This window comes from Equus quagga, chromosome 18, assembly GCF_021613505.1.
Source record: "Equus quagga isolate Etosha38 chromosome 18, UCLA_HA_Equagga_1.0, whole genome shotgun sequence".
Lineage (NCBI taxonomy): Eukaryota > Metazoa > Chordata > Mammalia > Perissodactyla > Equidae > Equus > Equus quagga.
The window spans coordinates 21,546,964-21,565,985 of record NC_060284.1 but is presented as its reverse complement, the minus strand read 5'-3'; the positions used below and the strand labels follow the sequence as shown (position 1 = coordinate 21,565,985).

Sequence of the window (19,022 nt, the reverse complement as noted above, 5' to 3'; positions counted from 1 at the left end):
TGGGTGGCTTGTTTTTTGTTGTTATTTTTGTTCAGTTGTAAGAGTTCTTTATATATTCTGGATATTAATCCCTTATCAGAAATATGATTTGCAAATATTTTCTTCCATTCCACGTGTTACCTTTTTATTCTGTTGATAGTGTCCTTTGCACAGAAGCTTTTAATTTTGATGTAGTCCAATTTATCTGTTTTTTCTTTTGTTGCCTTGCATTTAGTGTCATACCCAAGAAATCATTGCCAGGAGCTGTGGCCGAGTGGTTAGGTTCACACACTCTGCTTCAGTGGCCTGGGGTTTGCCAGTTTGGATCCTGGGCATGCACCTAGCACCACTCATCAAGCCATGCTGAGGTGGCATCCCACAAAGAAGAACTAGAACAACCTACAACTAGGGTATACAACTATGTACTGGGGGGCTTTGGGGAGGAAAAAAAAAAGAGGAAGATTGACAACAAATTTTAGCTCAGGGCCAATCTTCCTCACCAAAAAAAGAAAAAGAAAATCATTGCCAAATCCAATGTCATGAAGCTTTTCCCCTATGTTTTCTTCTAAGAGTTTTATAGTGTTAGCTCTTAGGTTTGAGTCTTTAATCCATTTTCAGTTAATTTTTATATATGATGTAAGGTAGGGGTCTAACTTCATTCTTTTGCATGTGGATATCAAATTTTCCCAGCACTATTTGTTGAAAAAACTGTTTTTTCCCCATTCAGTGATCTCGATGCCCTTGTCAAAAATCACTTGAACATATATGTGAATATTTACTTCTGAACTCTATTCTGTTCCACGGGTCTATATGTCTATGACAGTACCATCCTATTTTGATTACTATAGCTTTATACTAAGTTTTGAAATTTAAGGGGGAGGCCTCTAACTTTCCTCTTCTTTTTCAAGATTGTTTTGGCTATTTGGGATCTATAGTCTCTTTTATGTTTACCTGTATAGTCACCTTTACTAGTGCTCTCTATTTCTTCATGTGGATTCCAGTTTCCACATAATATCCTGTAATTTTGGCTTGAAGGACTCCATTTATTATTTTTCTAGAGAAGGTTTGCTAGTAATGAATTCTTTGTTTTTGTTTATCTGGAAATGTCTTCCTTTTTCCTTCATTTTTGAAGGATACTTTTATTGGATATAGAATTCTTGGTTGACAGTCTTCTTTCAGCACTCTGATTACATCATCCCACTACCTTCTTGCCTTTGAAAAATCAGCTGTTATTCTCATTGAAGATCTCTTGGGAATGATATTTCCTCTTCTCTCTTTCTGCTTTCAAAATTCTCTCTTTTTCTTTAGCTTTCAACAGCTTAATTACGATGTATCTAAGGGACTTCACTGAGTTTCATGGATGTGTAGATTAATGTTTTCCATCAAACTTGGGACATTTTCAGCCATTTTTTTTAATTGAGATATAATTGACATATAACATATTAGTTTCAGGTGTACAACATAGTGATTCAATATTTGTGTATATCGCAAATGATCACCACAATACATCTAGTTAACATCTGTCACCATACATAGTTACAAAATTTTTTTCTTGTGATGAGAACTTTTAAGATTTACTCTCTCAACTTTCAAATATATGATTCAGTATTATTAACTATAGCCACCATATTGTATATTACGTCCCCATGAACTTATTTATTTTATAACTGGAAGTTTGTACCTTTTGAGCCTTTCTGTCCATTTCACTAGCCCCCCATGCCCCTCCCTTTGGCAACCGCTAATCTCTGTCTCTGTGAGTTTGGGGTTTTTTTGTTATTTTCATCTTCCACATATAAGTGACATCATATGGTACTTGTCTTTCTCTATCTGACTTATTTCATTTAGCATAATGCCCTCAAGTTCCATCCATGTTGTTGCAGTGGCAATATTTCATTCTTTTTTATGGGTAATCTCCCATTGTGTATATGTACCGTATCTCCTTTATCCATTCATTCATTGATGGACACTTAGGTTGTTTCCATATCTTGGCTTTTGTAAATAATGCTGCAGTGAATGTGGAGGGGTACATATATCTTTTCAAGTTAGTGTTTTTGTTTTTTTCAGCTAAATACTCAGGAGTGGAATTGCTGGATCATATGGTAGCTCTATTTTTAATTGTTTGATGAACCTCCATGCTGTTTTCCATAGTGGCAGCACCGATTTGCATTCCCACCAACAGTGCACAAAGGTTCCCTTTTCGCCACATCCTTGGTAACACTTCTTATCTCTTGTCTTTTTGATAATAGCCATTATCCAGTTTTCTTCTTTTACATGTGACTGTCCAGTTTTTCTAACACCATTTATTGAAGAAACTGTCCTTTCTCCATTTTATGTTTTTGGCTCCTTTGTTTTAAATTAATTAACCATATGTGCATGGGTTTATTTCTGGGCTTCTCTATTCTGTTCCATTTATCTGTATATCTGTTTTTATGCCAATACCATACTTTTTTGATTACTGTAGCTTTGTAAAATAGTTTGAAATCAGGGAGCATGATGCTTCCAGCTTTGTTCTTCTTTCTCAAGATTGCTTTGGCTATTTGGACTCTTTTGTGGTTCCATACAAATTTTTGGATTGTTTGTTCTATTTCTGTGAAAAATGCCTTTGGAATTTTGATAGGGATTGCATTGAATTTGTAGATCACTTTGGGCAGTGTGGACATTTTAACAATAGTAATTCTTCCAATCCATGAGCATGGAATATCTTTTCATTTATTTGTATCTTATTAAATTCTTTCATCAATATCTTACAGGCATTATTTCTTGAAATATTTATTCTTCTTCCCCTTTTTCTGTCTCCCCCCCTTCTGAGATTCAAACATTATGCATATATTAGTATGCTTGTTGGTATCCCATAGGTTTCTGAGTCTTTGTTCATTTTTTTCATTCTTTCTTCTTTATACTCCTCTGACTAGATAATCTCAATAAACCTGTCTTCAAGTTCACTGAATCTTTCTTCTGTCTACTGAAATCTACCATTGAGCCTCTCTAGTAAATTTTCATTTCATTTATTGTAACTTTCAACTACAGAATTTCTATTCGATTCTTTTATATAATTTCTACCTCTTTATTGATATTCTTTATTTGGTAAGACATCCTTTCCATACTTTCCTTTAGTTTTGTAGACATGGTTTCCTGTAGTTCTTTTAATCTATCTAAAATAGCTAATTAAAGTCTTTGACTACTAAGTACAACATCTGGGCTTCCTCAGTGACAGTTTCTATTGACTGATTGCCTTTTTACTTGTATGTGGGCCATTCTTTAATGTTTCTTTGCATTTCTTGTAATTTTTTGTTGAAAACTGGACATTTTAAATAACATAATGTGGTATCTCTGGAAATCAAATTCTTCCCACCCTCAGTTTATTGTTGTTGCTATTTGTTGTTGTTGTTTGTTTGTTTAGGGACTTTTCTAAATTATATGAAGTCTGTATTCTTTGACACATGTGACCAGTTAAGTCTCTACACAGTTAGCTTAGTGGTCAGCTAATGATTGGAGAGAGATTTCCTTAAATGCCAGAACCAATAAATCTCCTGGTTTTTGCCAAGTGTCTCTGTGTATGTTGGAGCATCCCTTCAATACTCAGCCAGGCTATTGACAACCAGACCTTAGCCTTAACTTCCTGATTTCACAGAGACTGAAAGTCAGCTAGAAGGGAGAGCTTAGGGCCTTCTCACATATTTTCTTAGTGTGCCCACAGCCCTATGCATGCACGTGGACTTCTAGATCCCAAGGAATATGTCAGAGCTTCTCAAGGTCTCTGTGGACATTTCATCCCCTAGTTTTTCCTCGTAAGCTTTGTTTTTAGCCTATTGTTTTCCACAACGGTTTTCCACTACTTCAGGTAGCCACAAAGTTAAACAATTCCCTCTAAATGTTTTTGGAAAATGCTTCTGGGGAAGAGGTTTTTGGCATTGGACAAGCTCTGAGTCAGATGAAATAAAGATAGCCTTGTAAATGGTGTCTTCCAGGGAACTACTAGACAGGTCAAATAATGGAAATGAGACTTGGAAGCAACTCCAATCCCATTCTACTCCCCCCCAGAGCTTCTAGGCTTCTTGTTTTTACTGTTATTACAGACTATTGGTTTTTAAGGCTACCACAGAGCTGGAAAGAGAGAAATGGGAATAGGGCAGATAAAGCTCCACAAAGCTCACTGCCCTTACTGAGATTCAGCTATTTTTCTTAAATAAATGCTCCCCAGATTTCTCTAAGCATTTTGATAATTTCCATAATCCTGGAAAACTTCATTCTGACATTTTTTCCAGTTATCTCATTGCTTTTATAGAAGAGAGAATCTGGAAGGTCATTACTTTGCCATTTTTGCTGTCTCTTAAATCTCTAATCTTGAGTACACATCTTTTTTAAAATCCTGTGTGATGAAATGGAAGAACATATAAAGCACTTCTGCTGCATACTGAAGTAAAGTTGTTGTCTCAAATAAAAGGACTTGTGCAATTGTTTCAGTTACAGACTGAACTAGCTGTTTTTTTCTTGGAACACCATTTTTACTTCACAGACTAACTGTGTTATTCAGACATGAGTATTTGGCCGATTTTTCTTGAACATGAATGAAGTGAGCCTGTCATTTCAAGGACAATTACTGACAGAATTTGATGCAAATGATAAATTTCAAACTTTCAAGCAAAAATGAGAATGGAGGAAACTTGTATCTACCATTATGAGTTCAATAGCTTCCTATTACTTATGTTTTTCTGATGACATTGGTGATGATGTTAACGAATATAGTTTTTTGATAGTACGTAATGAAATGTGTCAGTATTTGGAAGATCTGCGTAATTCCATGAACCAGTATTTTCCAAAAGACCAATGTATGATGTTAACAAAATCATGCATAGGTAAAGATTCTTTCACAGTTTAAGATAGACCAATAGATTTTAGTATAAAAGAGTACAAAAAGTTCATAGATATGGTTTCAGATTTCACATTTCAACTAACCCTTAAGAAACTACCATTTGTCAAGTTTTGGTATAGTATCAAAAAATAATATCTACGCTTATCTGAAAAGACTACTAAAATAATCCTTTTTCCAACTACTTTTCTCTGTAATGCCAGATTTTCTTCATTTATTTCAACTAAAATAACATAATATCGAATACAGGAGCAAATATGAGAATTTAGCTTCTTCTATTAATCCAGACACTACAGATATGTACAAAAGTGTAAAAAAGTGCTACTCTTCTCAGTAATTTTTTATTTTGGAAAATACAGCTATTTTTCTTGAAAAATATTTTGTTTATGTTAACATATAATGGGTTTGTTGATTTAAGGCAATTAACACAGTTTTTAAATTTGTGTTTTAATTTCTACTATGATGTTTCAAAAGTTATAACTTACATAAATAAAGGTTCTATAAGGCCCTAAATGATATTTAAAAATACAAAATGTCCAAAGTCTAAAGAGTTTGAGAACTTCTGTGCTAGGTTTTCTAAGATCAAAGCCCTAATCATAAACCAAATGGAAAGTACAAAGGTGGCTCTTGTTTAGTACTTAATTCAGTTGCCCATATTTAGTGCCAATATTTTTGTGTGACCCATGTCCAGAATCTGCCCATTCACGCAGATATGATGGTCAGAATTATTTAATCTGCACAGAACTTTTTAGGCTGACCCTTTCTGCTTCTTGAGTAGGCCATGCTTCTCTATCTCATGGCCTTTTTGCAAGATATTACCTCTGCCTGGAAAGCTCTCTCACCCCTTCTCTTAACAGTTCTTATTTACGCTTCAGATCTCAGCTCAAATGTCACTGCCTCAGAAAAGCCTTCCCTGATCTGTCCCCTCCAAACCTCTTATATCCTCCAGATTTGATTGAGTCCCTAATTTCTCTCATGCACTTTTCTTTCATAGCACATATCACAACTTGTAATTATATAGTGTTGAGATGATTTGATTAAAGCCTTTCTCTTCCTCTAAACTTCAGCTGGACAAAAGCAAGTTTCTTTTTTGCCTACCATTTTATACTCAGTATGTATCACAGTGTTTGGCAGTATATATATGCAGAATGAGTCAATTATTTTCCAATATGAAAACCACATGTCAAGGCAAGGAAGAGTGCATTGTATTGATTGTCCCATCATTTTAAACAGTTTTTTTAAATACCAATCATGAATTGTGAAAGGTCTGTTGAAAACAGTTTCTATTGTATGGACCTCCAAGTAAAAAGATATCTTAGCAGTACAATCCCTCAGAATGAAATTAGATTGCTTGATTTGCTTACACAGATGCTATTTCACAGAACTTTCTCCCAATTCATGTTTCTTAGTTTCCAAGCTTTTTAAAAAATAAAATATAAAAAGGCTTTCACTAATGGTTATGCTGAGCCTTTCTCTAAAAATATCTTTTATTAAATGCAGGAGGAGATTGGACTCATGCTCTATTATTTCTTTTGGGACTAATGGTACATTTTCCAACTTCAGAAATTGTTTTTAAGACCGCAGAAGTATCAGATTAAACTAATGGGTGACTACCTCAGGACAGTAGTATTTTATTCTATTTTCCTTCCAAGAATGTAACTGTTAAAAATTACTAAAGTTATTTATTCTTCACTTTATAATTTATTACCTGAGAGGATCATATTTCATTCTTATTCCATTTCAGTAACTTTTGTGTGTGTTTTCATGGAGCATAGACAAATAGTTTTTCATTTTAGGGCTCTAGACTTTGACTGTGTTTTAATTAGGAGACTTTGAGAGTTGGGTGAAGGCAGCGTATTGTCCTTTCAGATAGCCAGGCAGTATTCGCACCATCTGTCTAACCATGAGAATTACAAACCCCTTTCAGATAATAAGTCTAGTATACTTTTACAGCAGTACTTTCAGAATTTATAGCCTTTACTTAGAGCACTCAGTGTTGATCTTATTGCTAATCTCAAATGGTTTTGTTTTACACAGAAACAAATGGATATCAACGCTACTATTCAAGCCTTGCTCGAGTCACATACTGCCCTACAGATGGAGGTAATATATCTGACATTATTTACGTTGGCACTCTCAATATACAAATTAAACAGAAATATTTTTCAGAGTCCAAAATGTGACTTTATCTCAAAGATTGTATTTAAAACAGATTGAAAATAATAAAACCATTTTTAAGAACAAAGTAAGCGATGTTAATAAACAGAAATATATGCATAGGATGTTTTTTGAGGAAAACATTTGAAACACAAATGTAATATTGTTTAAGGATTTTTTAAAAGAAGGAATTAGATACTATAGAAAAAAATAGTTAAATGAAGTTAATCATTTCTTAAAATGGGATTTGTCATCACTAATCATTTTTCTTAAATAAATTCTAAGTTTTCAACGTATAATTTTTTTAAAACATTGTATAGTAGTCATAGTAAATGTTAAGTTTTATGTCAGCTTGAAAACTAGACTTTTGAGCATAAATTTAATCTATTTAGGATCAAGATTTATAAAACATACACATATGCTTATATTTAAATATAAACTGTTCTCTACATCCTACTCCCAACTCATTGCACACAATAGGAATACATTTTCCTTCTGCCTGGATCCGTGTTAATCATTAGGGTTACACACTGGTGATGGCAACTCCATGCTTTTCTGCTAATATGATTCTTGTGATGACTTGGCAGAGCTACCAGAATACTGAAGTGACTTTAATTGACTACAGTGCAGAGATATTCAAAACCCTGAAGTACCTTAGCAATTTACTGCACAGCATCAAGAATCCTCTTGGCACACGAGATAACCCAGCACGAATCTGCAAAGATTTGCTTAACTGTGAACACAAAGTATCAGATGGTAAGTTCTTGGTTTCCTCAAACTGTGATGTCTAGTTTCATTTCATCATTTCAGTGTGTTTGAGATTTGCAGTGTATTCATTCCAAATCTTAGTCATTTCGATAAAACCCTGGCAGAAGGCATTTTAAAGTCATCAAGAACCAAGTACTCTTAGAGGGAGACATGCTTTTGATATCACAGCATCCTTTCCCAAGGATTCACATTACAAAGGTCTAGTACACAGCCTTACTGATCCACCCACTCCTAACTGTATCACTTGCTTATATTTTGTGCTTGGAATGTATCACATTTATGTGAAAAATTAAAATAGGAAGGGTTGACCTTGAGTTGACAGACAGGAGCATCCGTCAGGACCGCCAAAGTTGGCATCATGAAGAAAGATATCAAAGAGTCCCTTCACCACACCTCCTAAATTTATAGGTTTATACAAAATGGAATTTAAATGCCTCATTTCAGAATCAGTGACTATGAAGATGGAGTGGTTTGTTATTCTTGGAAGTTTCTTATCCCTACACTGATACCCCAAAAACCATTAACCAAAGGTGCAAAAATGAATTTAGAGTGGAACCATCAAGGAAAAGTTTTACGGCAAGTGGAGTAGTCATTATTATCTGATGATAAGTATGGGAAACCCTATCTGCTACAATGTCATTTAATTTTAAGTTCTGTTGGGTCTCAGGTCACTATGCGGTCAATATTAGTAATCGTTTTTTGCTAAAAACTCTAGTCTCAACACAATGACACATATGCTGATTTGAAAAAAAAGCTATGTATGTCAGTCTGTAGGGTGAATGGTAGTCCATATTTTATTGATTTTAATTTTATATATACATACACACATCACACAAACCCATATATTCTTGTCCAAAAACATCTGCTTCCATTCTAGAAGTGCAATAAAAATATTTATTTTATTTATATTAATAAAATGCTTAACATCTATAGATACTTCCTACCCTAGATTACCAGAAAAACTAAAATAACGTTTATAGTTATAGCTGCCTATAGTAATTCTAAGTTTGATGTTTTTCCCCCATATTTGAGGGCATAAAAATGCAATTCTGTAGAAGTGAAAGGAACAAAGACATGGTAAGATAGACAAATCACTGAAATCTAATTCAAGGTCTGCCTTCCTTGTAGGAGAAATAGCTAAGTGGTGTGGATTGCAAGGTATCAGAAAGGTCTTTATGCCCAAAAATATTTTCATCACTAGGAGACAGTAAGTGTTATAGAGAAACATAAAACAACAGGAAAGGGGGATAGGATAGAAAGTGGAGTTGGGGGTGAAGTTTTAAATAGAGTAGTTACTAAGGCATCTCTGCCAAAGTAACATTTGAGCAATATCAGAAGGAGCTAAGGGAAAAACCTACAGGAAATCTAGGGAAAAAGCTTTCCAGGCAGAAAATAAAATGTAAAGAACTTGGGTCCTGAGAGTGTGCTTAGCATGTTGTAGGCTTAGCAAGAAGGCCAGTGTGACTGGCAGAGAGTGCATGAGGGAGAGAATGGTAGGAAGTGAAGTCAGAAAGATATCAAGAAGCCAGATTGTATAGGATCTTAGAGACTACTCAAAAGACTCTAGTTTTTACTCTGAGTAAGATGTGAAGCCTTTGGAAGTTTTTGAGCAAAGAAATGACATGATTTGACTTAAACTTTTAAAATATTACTCTGGATGATGTATTGTAAATATAATGAACACAAGGGTAGAAGAAGCCACTGAGAAGGCTGTTGAAATATTCCAGGTGAGAGATGATGATGGATTGGACTAGAGTTGGTAGCAGGGAAGTGATAAGAAATGGTTAAATCTTTGGATATGATTTAAGGTAGAGCCAGCAGTTTCTGTTAATAATTTGGATTTGAGTTATGAGAAAAACAGAATAATAAAGGATGACTCTAAGGTTTTTGAGTAAGAGGCTAGAAAGTTGGGGTTGCTGTTAATAGAGATGGAGAAGCAAGTTTGGAAAAAAGATCAGGAGTTCAGTTTGGAAGATGATTGGTTTGAGAAGTCTGTTAGGCATTCAAGTAAGAATGTCAAGTAGGTAGTCGGCTATTCAAGAGAGAGATCCTGGCTGAGGGTAAAAATTATGAACTTGTTTGCATATAAATATCATCTAATGCCCTGAGACTGCTTGAGACTACCTAAATAGTAGGTAAAGAAGAGATCTAAAAACTGTGCCTTAGGGCTCTCCAATGTTTAGAGATCAGGGAGAGGAGGGGAACTAGCAAAGAAAAGTAAGAAGCTATCCCTGAGATAGGAGGAAAGCTAGATGAATGTGGAATGAAGAAAATGTTTGCCTGAGGAGGAAAGGATCAACTGGGTCAACGTCAAGTAAGGTGAGGATTGAGAAAGACTACTTACTGGATTTAGCAATGTAAAGATCTTTAATGACCTTCACAAGAACAGTTTAGAGAAATAGCAGTGGTTAAAACCTTCTCAGATTTTAAGAGAAATTGGAGGAGCCAGAGTTTCCACTCCCAGTAATGAAGCAGGTAATTCAAATTGCCTGGCTAAATTTAAAAAAAAAAAAATTTAGATTAAAATTAGCAAATTGCTAACAAAGTAGTGAGGAACTTTCAAGCCAGTATTTGGAAGAAGACGGCAGAGAGAGGAACACAACACATAGAGCTCCTTTTGCCCTGGGTACGTTCTGAAGCTGAGTACAGTCCTGTGCCACATAACAACCTTTCACCTCAACGATGGACCTGCATATGCGATGATGTTCTCATCAGATTAGTGCCACGTAGCCTTAGGCGTGTAGTAGGCTATACTATCTAGGTTTGTGTAAGTACACCCTATGATGTTCACACAATGATGAAACTGCCTAACGATGCATGTCTTAGAATGTACCCCCCTCGTTAAGCGATGCGTGACTAGTGCTTTTGGTGGCTTTGTGGGGCTACGGGTCAAAAGTTGGAATCTGTGGCCCACCAAAGGTGGGAACTTAGGCTTTCAAAGGGCTCCACTCTAAGAGTGAAGATAAACCGGAAGAGAAGAGATGTTCATATAGATTGTAGCCCAGTTCACGTCATCTAGATAGCTCAGAAAATCTCAAACTTTGAACATGGGCTAAAAGGGTTCCAGACTGCCAGTACCCCTACCTGCAGAGAGAAACAAAAATCTTCCATAAAAGATATCATCCTAGGGCTCAAATTATCTCCACAAATAATTTCTCAAATATAGTGCCCAGCACACAATCAATAATAATCAGACCTACAAGCTGACAAAACACCATGAATGAGAACTGTCAGAAACAGCAGACAACAGAAGTAGACTCAAAGAAAAAATGAGAGGAAGAATTGGAAACTGAAAGTACTGTAGGCAAGATAAGCCTTATATAGGAACACAGTTTATTCACAATAATAAGAGGGAAGGCAGACCTTCTGCGTGCAAGTACAGCTAGCGGGGTAGACGTAGTTGTGGGAGCTTACATAAATTTTCTTCAGATTGCTTTGGCTGTCAGTGAAATTGAAAGGTTATCAGTCAAGAATAAGGATGAAGCAATAGGTATAATAAATTTGAAGGGAGAGGGAAAGGTTTCAAATTGGTAACTGGGAAAGCAACAGAGGGAATGAATTAGGGAAACGTAGTATTATTGTCTGGTAGCCTTACAAACATTTGAATTCAAAGTGAGGCCCATCAGCATAGTTGTGTTTTTCTCCAGCCACGTTCAACTGTACAGGAACAGGCACAGATTAGGCACAAAATTGGACTTGTGTAGGTTGGGCTTTTATAAGACAAGTACAATGAAGTGAGGCAGGGCTGGAATGTTAAGAAAGTCTCTAAGGAAATGATTAAAGTATAGAACTGTGGGTTTTAAGCTGGATAGGAAGGAAAGTGACCATATGATTAAGAGGGACAATGAAAAACTATCAATGGGTAGTCCTAGTGGAAGTGAAGAATTATTAGAGTCAGGACACTTAAGGGAATGAGCTATAAAGAGAAAGGAGGTGAAATTATGGAGGAATTCCAGTTGTAGATAATAACAAAGGCTTGGGTAGGACCTTGGAAGTTAATGGTTGAAGTAAATAGGGTGGAGGGGAGCATGGAAAGGGTACAAGAACATTGGTGGAAAAGAGTTCAAGGAACTGAGAGGCCATGGTGTTGGAAGTATCATCCATGTGGATTTAAAATCACCAAGAATTAGGTCATAAATAGATTTTCTGAAAGTCATAGCCAGCCAAAGCAAAATCTTCAAAGAAAGAAAGTTGATGATCGCAACGAGGAGAGATAATGGAGGACATAGTGGGATGACAGTAATTTTACCATGGAGTTGTTTTAGGGAAAAAGTGGGTAAATGGTCTGCTGGTGGCAACGAGGGGCAAGAAAGATACCTTCCCGCCCAGGACACAGTGCTATAGAGGCTGAGGCAGAACTTGAAAGGGCAGCAAGGGAAGCAGTGCCCTCAGGGGAGAGCCAGTTTTAAGTTAGAACATTTATGCCTACAAAAGATATATTATGGTACAGTGCTTTATTTATAGCTCAGCACATCCTGAAAAAATTATGAAACATCTACCAGCTCACCACTGTACAACATAATGCCTGAATTCAAAGCATTCCACCCCATACAACAATGAGAGTTTGCTTGATGAAAAACTTTCTATAAAGTATTTGTTACCTCGCTTAGTAGTAGGAAACTCTTTCTTGGAAGAGAAGAAATGGTGAATGAAGATATGTGTTTACCCCATTAGATAAGAATAGAGGGCCGGCCAGGTGGTGCAGCAGCTAAGTTCCCATGTTCTGCTTCAGCGGCCCAGGGTTCACGGGTTCGGATCCCGGGTGCAGACATGGCACCGCTTGGCATGCCATACTGTGGTAGGCGTCCCACGTAGAAAGTAGAGGAAGATGGGCATGGATGTTAGCTCAGGGCCAGTCTTCCTCAGCAAAAAGAGGAGGATTGGCAGTAGTTAGCTCAGGGCCGATCTTCCTAAAAAAAAAAAAAAAATGGAAGCCTGCATCAGATCCTTGTGAAAACTCCAGCTCTAATTTCTACAAACTTTACAAAATGTTCAAAATTCTGAGGAAATGGAAAAAAGAGAGAGGGTAGTATCTCTTTCATCCCATTTCTTCCATATCTCAATAAACCAGTGCTTCTCCAAATGTTGTCCCTGGACAAGAATTAAATTTTGTTGAAATGCAGATCCTCAAGCCCTGCCCTAAACTAAGGAACCAGCAGCTCTCAGGGTGGGGTCCAGCTGTCTGCTTTAACAGATGGCTCTAATGCCACTAAAGCTTGAAAACCACCTCGGAAGAGGACAGTCCCCCACTATTGGCACTATCAATTCAGCAAGTGCTCATTCTGAAGGATTTGTAGAACAGTAGAGGGGAGAACAGTCAAGGATGTGTTGGAAGTCTAAAATGATGAACCAGAGGAAGCCCAGGATGAGCTAGAGGAATCTGCTCGAGGGTAAGGGTGGACCGGCAGAGGATTTCTACCTATTGTGGAAAATGACATTGACAAATACCTTTTGGTTGTCTTGCCTTTTTAATGCAAGAAAGCAGGGCTACCTCATTTAAATATTTCTGCCCTTTGCATTTGAAATAAGATGTTATATCAATATTCTAAGCCTGTTATTCTGGAATTAAGACGCTAGCTCTATACTGTTTCAGCCTGAGTATTTCTTGTAGGCTAACTTTAGGCCCCATTTGCTTCTCTTGGGCACTCAGTGAAGGCACAGATTGGCAGACTTACACCAGCTGTAGGGACTTCAGTTTTTGCTCTTTTTTTTTGAGGAAGATTAGCCCTGAGCTAACTACTGCCAATCCTCCTCTTTTTGCTGACATCCGTGCCCATCTTCTTCCACTTTCTATGTGGGACGCCTACCACAGCATGGCTTTTTGCCAAGCGGTGCTACGTCTGCACCTGGGATCTGAACCAGCGAACCCCAGGCCCCCAAAAAGCGGAAGGTGCAAACTTAACCACTGTGCCACTGGGCCGACCCCATGCTCTTTTTTTTTTAAGAGTGGCACCTGAGCTAACATCCGTTACCAATCTTCTTTTTCTTTTTCTCTTCTTCTATTCTAGTTGTGAGTGCCTCTGGTTGTGGCATGTGGGACGCCTCAGCATGGCATGACCAGTGGTGCCATGTCCACGCCCAGGAGCTGAGTCGGTGAAACCCTTGGCCACCAAAGCGGAGCACAGGAACTTAACCACTTGGCCACAGGGACTTCAGTTTTTCCCGCTTACAAATATGATGATGAAAACATAAAAATGATAACCATTTAATTGTACATTTTCTTTCTAAAAACAAAAACTTTTATTATTTTTATTTTAATTATCATAAAGATATATTTTACCTCAGGAAGAAGTTGTTTCTATTTTTTCTTTAAATATTCATTTTTAAACTCTATGATGACATAGAACAGAAATATACCAGGGACCTGTCCCGTGGCCAAGTGGTTCAAATCGCATGCTCCGCTTCTGCAGGCTCGGGGTTTCACAGGTTCGGATCCTGGGCGGGGGGGACATGGCAACCGCTCATCAGGCCATGTTGAGGCAGCGTCCCACATAGCACAACCAGAGGCACTCACAGCTGGAATATGCAACTATGTACTAGGAAGCTTTGGGGAGAAGAAGAAAAAGAACAAAAAAAGAAAGGAATCCTTCCTATTAAAAAAGAATACACCACATTAACTACAACTTTTTTGTTAACTGTGTAACTTTAGACAATTCACTTTAAGCTGCTGAGCTCATCTTATCTGTAGAATGAAGCGATAAATTAAGCCATTCTATCTTTTTTAATTAAAATTATGAAATTCCCTTAAATTGATAAGTATGTGAAAATACAGTATTTTCACTATCAGTTCTACATAATGCTTGCAGCTTTCATTCATTCACTAAATGTAAATGCTTTATAATCTAATTTTTTTACAGGTAAGACTGTGAAAATATATATTTAGAGTATTATGATAATTTGTAAGGATGTTTCAAATGCATTTTAGCATGGCATTTAAATATCTTTATGTTTGACAATAAACTAATAGGAAGATACTGGATTGATCCAAATCTTGGATGCCCTTCGGATGCCATTGAGGTTTTCTGCAATTTCAGTGCTGGTGGTCAGACATGTTTATCTCCTGTTTCTGTGACAAAGGTATGTAATGAATTTTAGACTTTATGTTGGTACTTGCCCAATATCCATGAACAATGATTTTTAAAATTCTGTCACTTTAAATAATTACTAATTTTATGAATGGAAGCAAGATATCATTCTCTACCATATATAAGAAAGAAATGTTTCGTTTTTTAAAAATAATCCTAGTAAATCTTGACATTTTGATTATGTGTTTTTGTGATTGGCTTATCTTGACTTACTCTACTGGTTATGCTTTTTAAATTCCTTTGAAAATGTGGAACTTATGTTTTTGTGCATGCACATCCATTAGAAAATCCCCAAACAGGGGGCCAGCCCAGTGGTGCAGCAGTTAAGTTCACTCATTCCACTTCGGCAGCCTGGGGTTCACCCATTTGGCTCCTGGTTGCAGACCTACATACCGCTTGGCAAGCCATGCTGTGGCAGGCATCCCACATATAAGATAGAGGAAGATGGGGATGGATGTTAGCTCAGGGCCAGTCTTCCTCAGCAAAAAGAGGAAGATTGGCAGCAGATGTTAGCTTAGGGCTAATATTCCTCAAAAAGAAAGAAAGAAAACCCCAAAACACCTGTAGTGTTTGTAATCAGGAATTAGTTACCTAAAGTTTTACTAAAAATGACATCATCATTAAAGGAGGAATTTTGCCACAAAGCTTGCTATTTTTGGTGATTGAGCACAAAATAACCTCCCTTAAACATCCATTGAATATTATTTAAAACTTCTTTCAAGTATAATTCTATAAACCAAATGCTTAGAATAAATGAAAGATAGTTTGGTATAATACTGGGTGTTCTAACAAGCATTTATAAAACCTAAAGCTTAGTTCTACCCGCAACACATACTGAAGAAATCAAAACTGTGTTTCTTTTTTTTTCTGGTTAAACCAGCTTGCTATTACCCAGAACTTACTTCTCTTTGACGAAGAACTGATATACAAGCCTATTGTGTGCTGTATCCCTCATAAAAGGGCGGCAGCTAAAATGTTCTGTGGGTCTCTCCAGCTGCTTACTGTTAGACCGCACTCTCCTCCTAAAATATCCCCCTTCGATCACTAAGGTGTTTCTCCGCTTCATCTCAATGGGCATGCACCATTGTTACCCCCAAAGCAGAGGAGGGCAGGACGCTTCCATTCCTAGGGAATCCATGTACCCCTGAGGAAGAGCAGCATGATAGTCCTACTTCCAAAATAGCCACATCATCCTCCCCACTCCCCGGGATTTGGCCCAGGATTTTTATTTGGATTACTATGGAAGAAAGGTGGGGAGCAGTGTGCACAGGAGATAGGAGTGGTGAAGGAGCTGCACTCCAGTTCTTTCCTTAACTGAATCAATTCTCCCGTTTCTCCTATTCATAAACTCAACCTGAGGAAGACTGGGCAGGCAGTGGAAAGAACGGTAGACTCGGAATCAGGGACCAGGGTTCTAGTCTCTGTCCCTCTACTAACCTGAGAAATGCTCCTGTGAGCCACCAGGGAGCCAACTCTGTGCCAGGCTCTGTACTAGGTGAATGACACCTGGCACCTCACATCCTCAGAACAACCTGTCATGTCGCTGCCATACCTGGCTTTACCAACAAAGAAACTAAAGCTCAGAAAGGTTGAATGTTTTATAAGTTTGCGGTTCTCATCTGCAAAATGAGGAATTTGAACTATTTAAACTCTAATGATCCTAATGATGGTCCTTCTGTGTTTTCATCCTAGGCCCTTCCTTTGCCTTTCCTTTCTTTTCCTGGGGCTTTACTTTTTTTGTTGTCATTTCTTTCCTTCTTTCTTTTTTTCCTTTTTTGTTACCTCATAACTGATATTTTTCTAATTGTATGTTTGTAGATTAGTATAAATTCCACAGCAGGAAGCATTTCTGTGCACTTATGTTATGACCATACCCCCACTTGAATAATGCTAAAATAATAATAATGATAATGATGTCTAAAGCTATAGAAAAATCTACTCTCTTGTCCAAGCCTGGAAAATGTGCAGTCAGACCTCCTTGCTCCAATTTTGCCCTATGTATCACTGTATTAGTTAATTGTTCATGCATTCATTCATCCAATAAACATTTATTGATGACTAACTGTATGACTGGAACTGCATTAAGGGCTGGCAACACAGCGAGTAAGATCGTCTCCTTGTCTTTAAAGGCTCTCATAGTTAAAATGACTCAACTGAGTTATTATTATAACTTGTAACTTATCTTTGGAAACAAAAAAAACTCTTCAAATGAAAGTATAGACAGAATTTCAGGGTTTTATGAAAAAAATTATTGAAGCATTAATCAATAACAAGTTATTAATGCAGATAACTGAAAATTGTCTTCATTTTCTGGTCATGTCTAGTAGCCTAGTGGCATGCTGAAGCCACTCATACTGGCTCATGAGAGCCTATTGTTAACATCTCCTTCCAACTCCATGTTCAATGACACCATCTTGATAGCCTGAAATCAGCCATGGTGGAAATATTTATACCAAGGAAATCAGAAAAATGCTATAAATTAGGGATTTTTTCCCCCACCCAACCCCTGTAAGAGCCAGTGGTTAAGCATTACCAGCACACCACTGACCAGCACTTAGATGCCGAGAAGAGCAGCTTTCTCAAGGCTGCCTTCTAAGGGCTTTCCTCAAGTTTCCCCAAACTATTAGTTTCTCAGTTGCCACATCTTATAATCTGCATGTTGTTTCTATGACATTAGTTGGAGTTTGGAGTTGGGAAAGTCCAGATGAACTTCCTTCATTTACTGAGCTCAGAAGCCACCCACATCATCACCATTCACTGTCTAAACACTCCAGTGTGGACGGGTGCTCAGACAAGTGACTCAGGATTGCCTGTTGGTTTCAAGGGATGGAATGGCCAGATTTTTGAAGAAAACACTCTACTTGAACCTAAAGTGCTTTCAGATGACTGCAAGGTAAGAGAATGATGCTTTTAGAATTGTTCAATATAACTAACTTAAAATTGATAAAGCTATAAAATTAAAATAATGAGATTAAGACTTTAATTGCAAACTGCAGATACAGAAAAGTAGTAAGTTTTCATGTACCTGATTTTTCAGGTACCATACATTTTCCAGAATCTGTCATTTGCTTGTATCATAACTTATCAACTTTTGTCACACCCATTGGTCGTTCGTGGATTTTTGTATGTGCAACAGGTGTTAATACGTAAATTTAATTTTTATTCCCCATATGAAATAATTAAATCACACCTGGATAGATAGATGGATGGATAGATAGGCAGGTAGGTAGGTAGGTAGATAGATAGATAGATAGATAGGTAGGTAGGTAGATAGAGATGGCATGTAAATAGCTTTCTTTCGTGTATTTTCACCACTGTGATGCTACAGCTCATTCCTTCGTGTAAGACAGGTTATAGAGGCAAATCAGTTTTATTTCATTTTGTCAGTCCCCATACCTGATACCAAATGTAGGCATAATTGCAGACTGACTGGCCCTACCAATCAATAATTGAAGTGTATCCCATTTTTTCAATTAAAATTAATAACGAATGTTATGAAAAATCTGTAATTATAAAACATTGTGTTATAGAGCAGGGTTGGCAAACTACAGTCCACAGACTAAACCCAGCCCACCACTCATTTTTGTAAGTAAATGTTATTGGAACACAGCCACACTCATTTGTTTACTTACTCTCTATGGCTGCTATCACACTCCAATGGCAGAGTTAAGTAAATGTGACAGAGACTGTATGGCCTGCAAAACCTAAACCATTTGATATCTAGCCCTTTACAGAAGAGCTTGCGATCACCTGTTACAGAGAAGATAGTTGTCCACTTTACACACGTATCATTGATGACTTTTTTTTTTTGAGGAAGATTTGCCCTGAGTTAATTGCTGCCAATCCTCCTCTTTTTGCTGAGGAAGACTGGCCCTGAGCTAACATCATGCCCATCTTCCTCTACTTTATATGTGGGACGCCTGCCACAGTATGGCTTGCCAAGTGGTGCCATGTCCTCACCCGGGATCCAAACTGACGAACCCCAGGCCACCAAGAAGCGGAACGTGTGCACTTAACCGCTGTGCCACCAGGCCAACCCCTCATTGATGACTTTAAATAGCTTCATTTCCTGGTCTTGTATACTAAGAAGCCCATGATTTTACATCTCTTACCATTTCCAGGGGACTCTACTTTTTCATAACATTTCATTTCCAGACAGTACT

At 37.3% G+C, this 19,022-nt stretch overlaps 1 protein-coding gene across 8 annotated transcripts in view; it reads left to right on the top strand.

Moving 5' to 3' along the window:
- The window catches only part of COL24A1 (collagen type XXIV alpha 1 chain), a 348,320-nt gene that overhangs the window by 325,595 nt on the left and 3,703 nt on the right, over positions 1 to 19,022 (top strand). For all 8 annotated transcript variants that reach the window (XM_046645896.1, XM_046645897.1, XM_046645900.1 and 5 more), the window contains 4 exons: positions 6,887 to 6,952; positions 7,594 to 7,762; positions 14,742 to 14,851; positions 17,537 to 17,752. In XM_046645896.1, the coding sequence (XP_046501852.1) occupies positions 6,887 to 6,952; positions 7,594 to 7,762; positions 14,742 to 14,851; positions 17,537 to 17,752 (561 nt within the window). The remainder of the gene's footprint in view (positions 1 to 6,886; positions 6,953 to 7,593; positions 7,763 to 14,741; positions 14,852 to 17,536; positions 17,753 to 19,022) is intronic.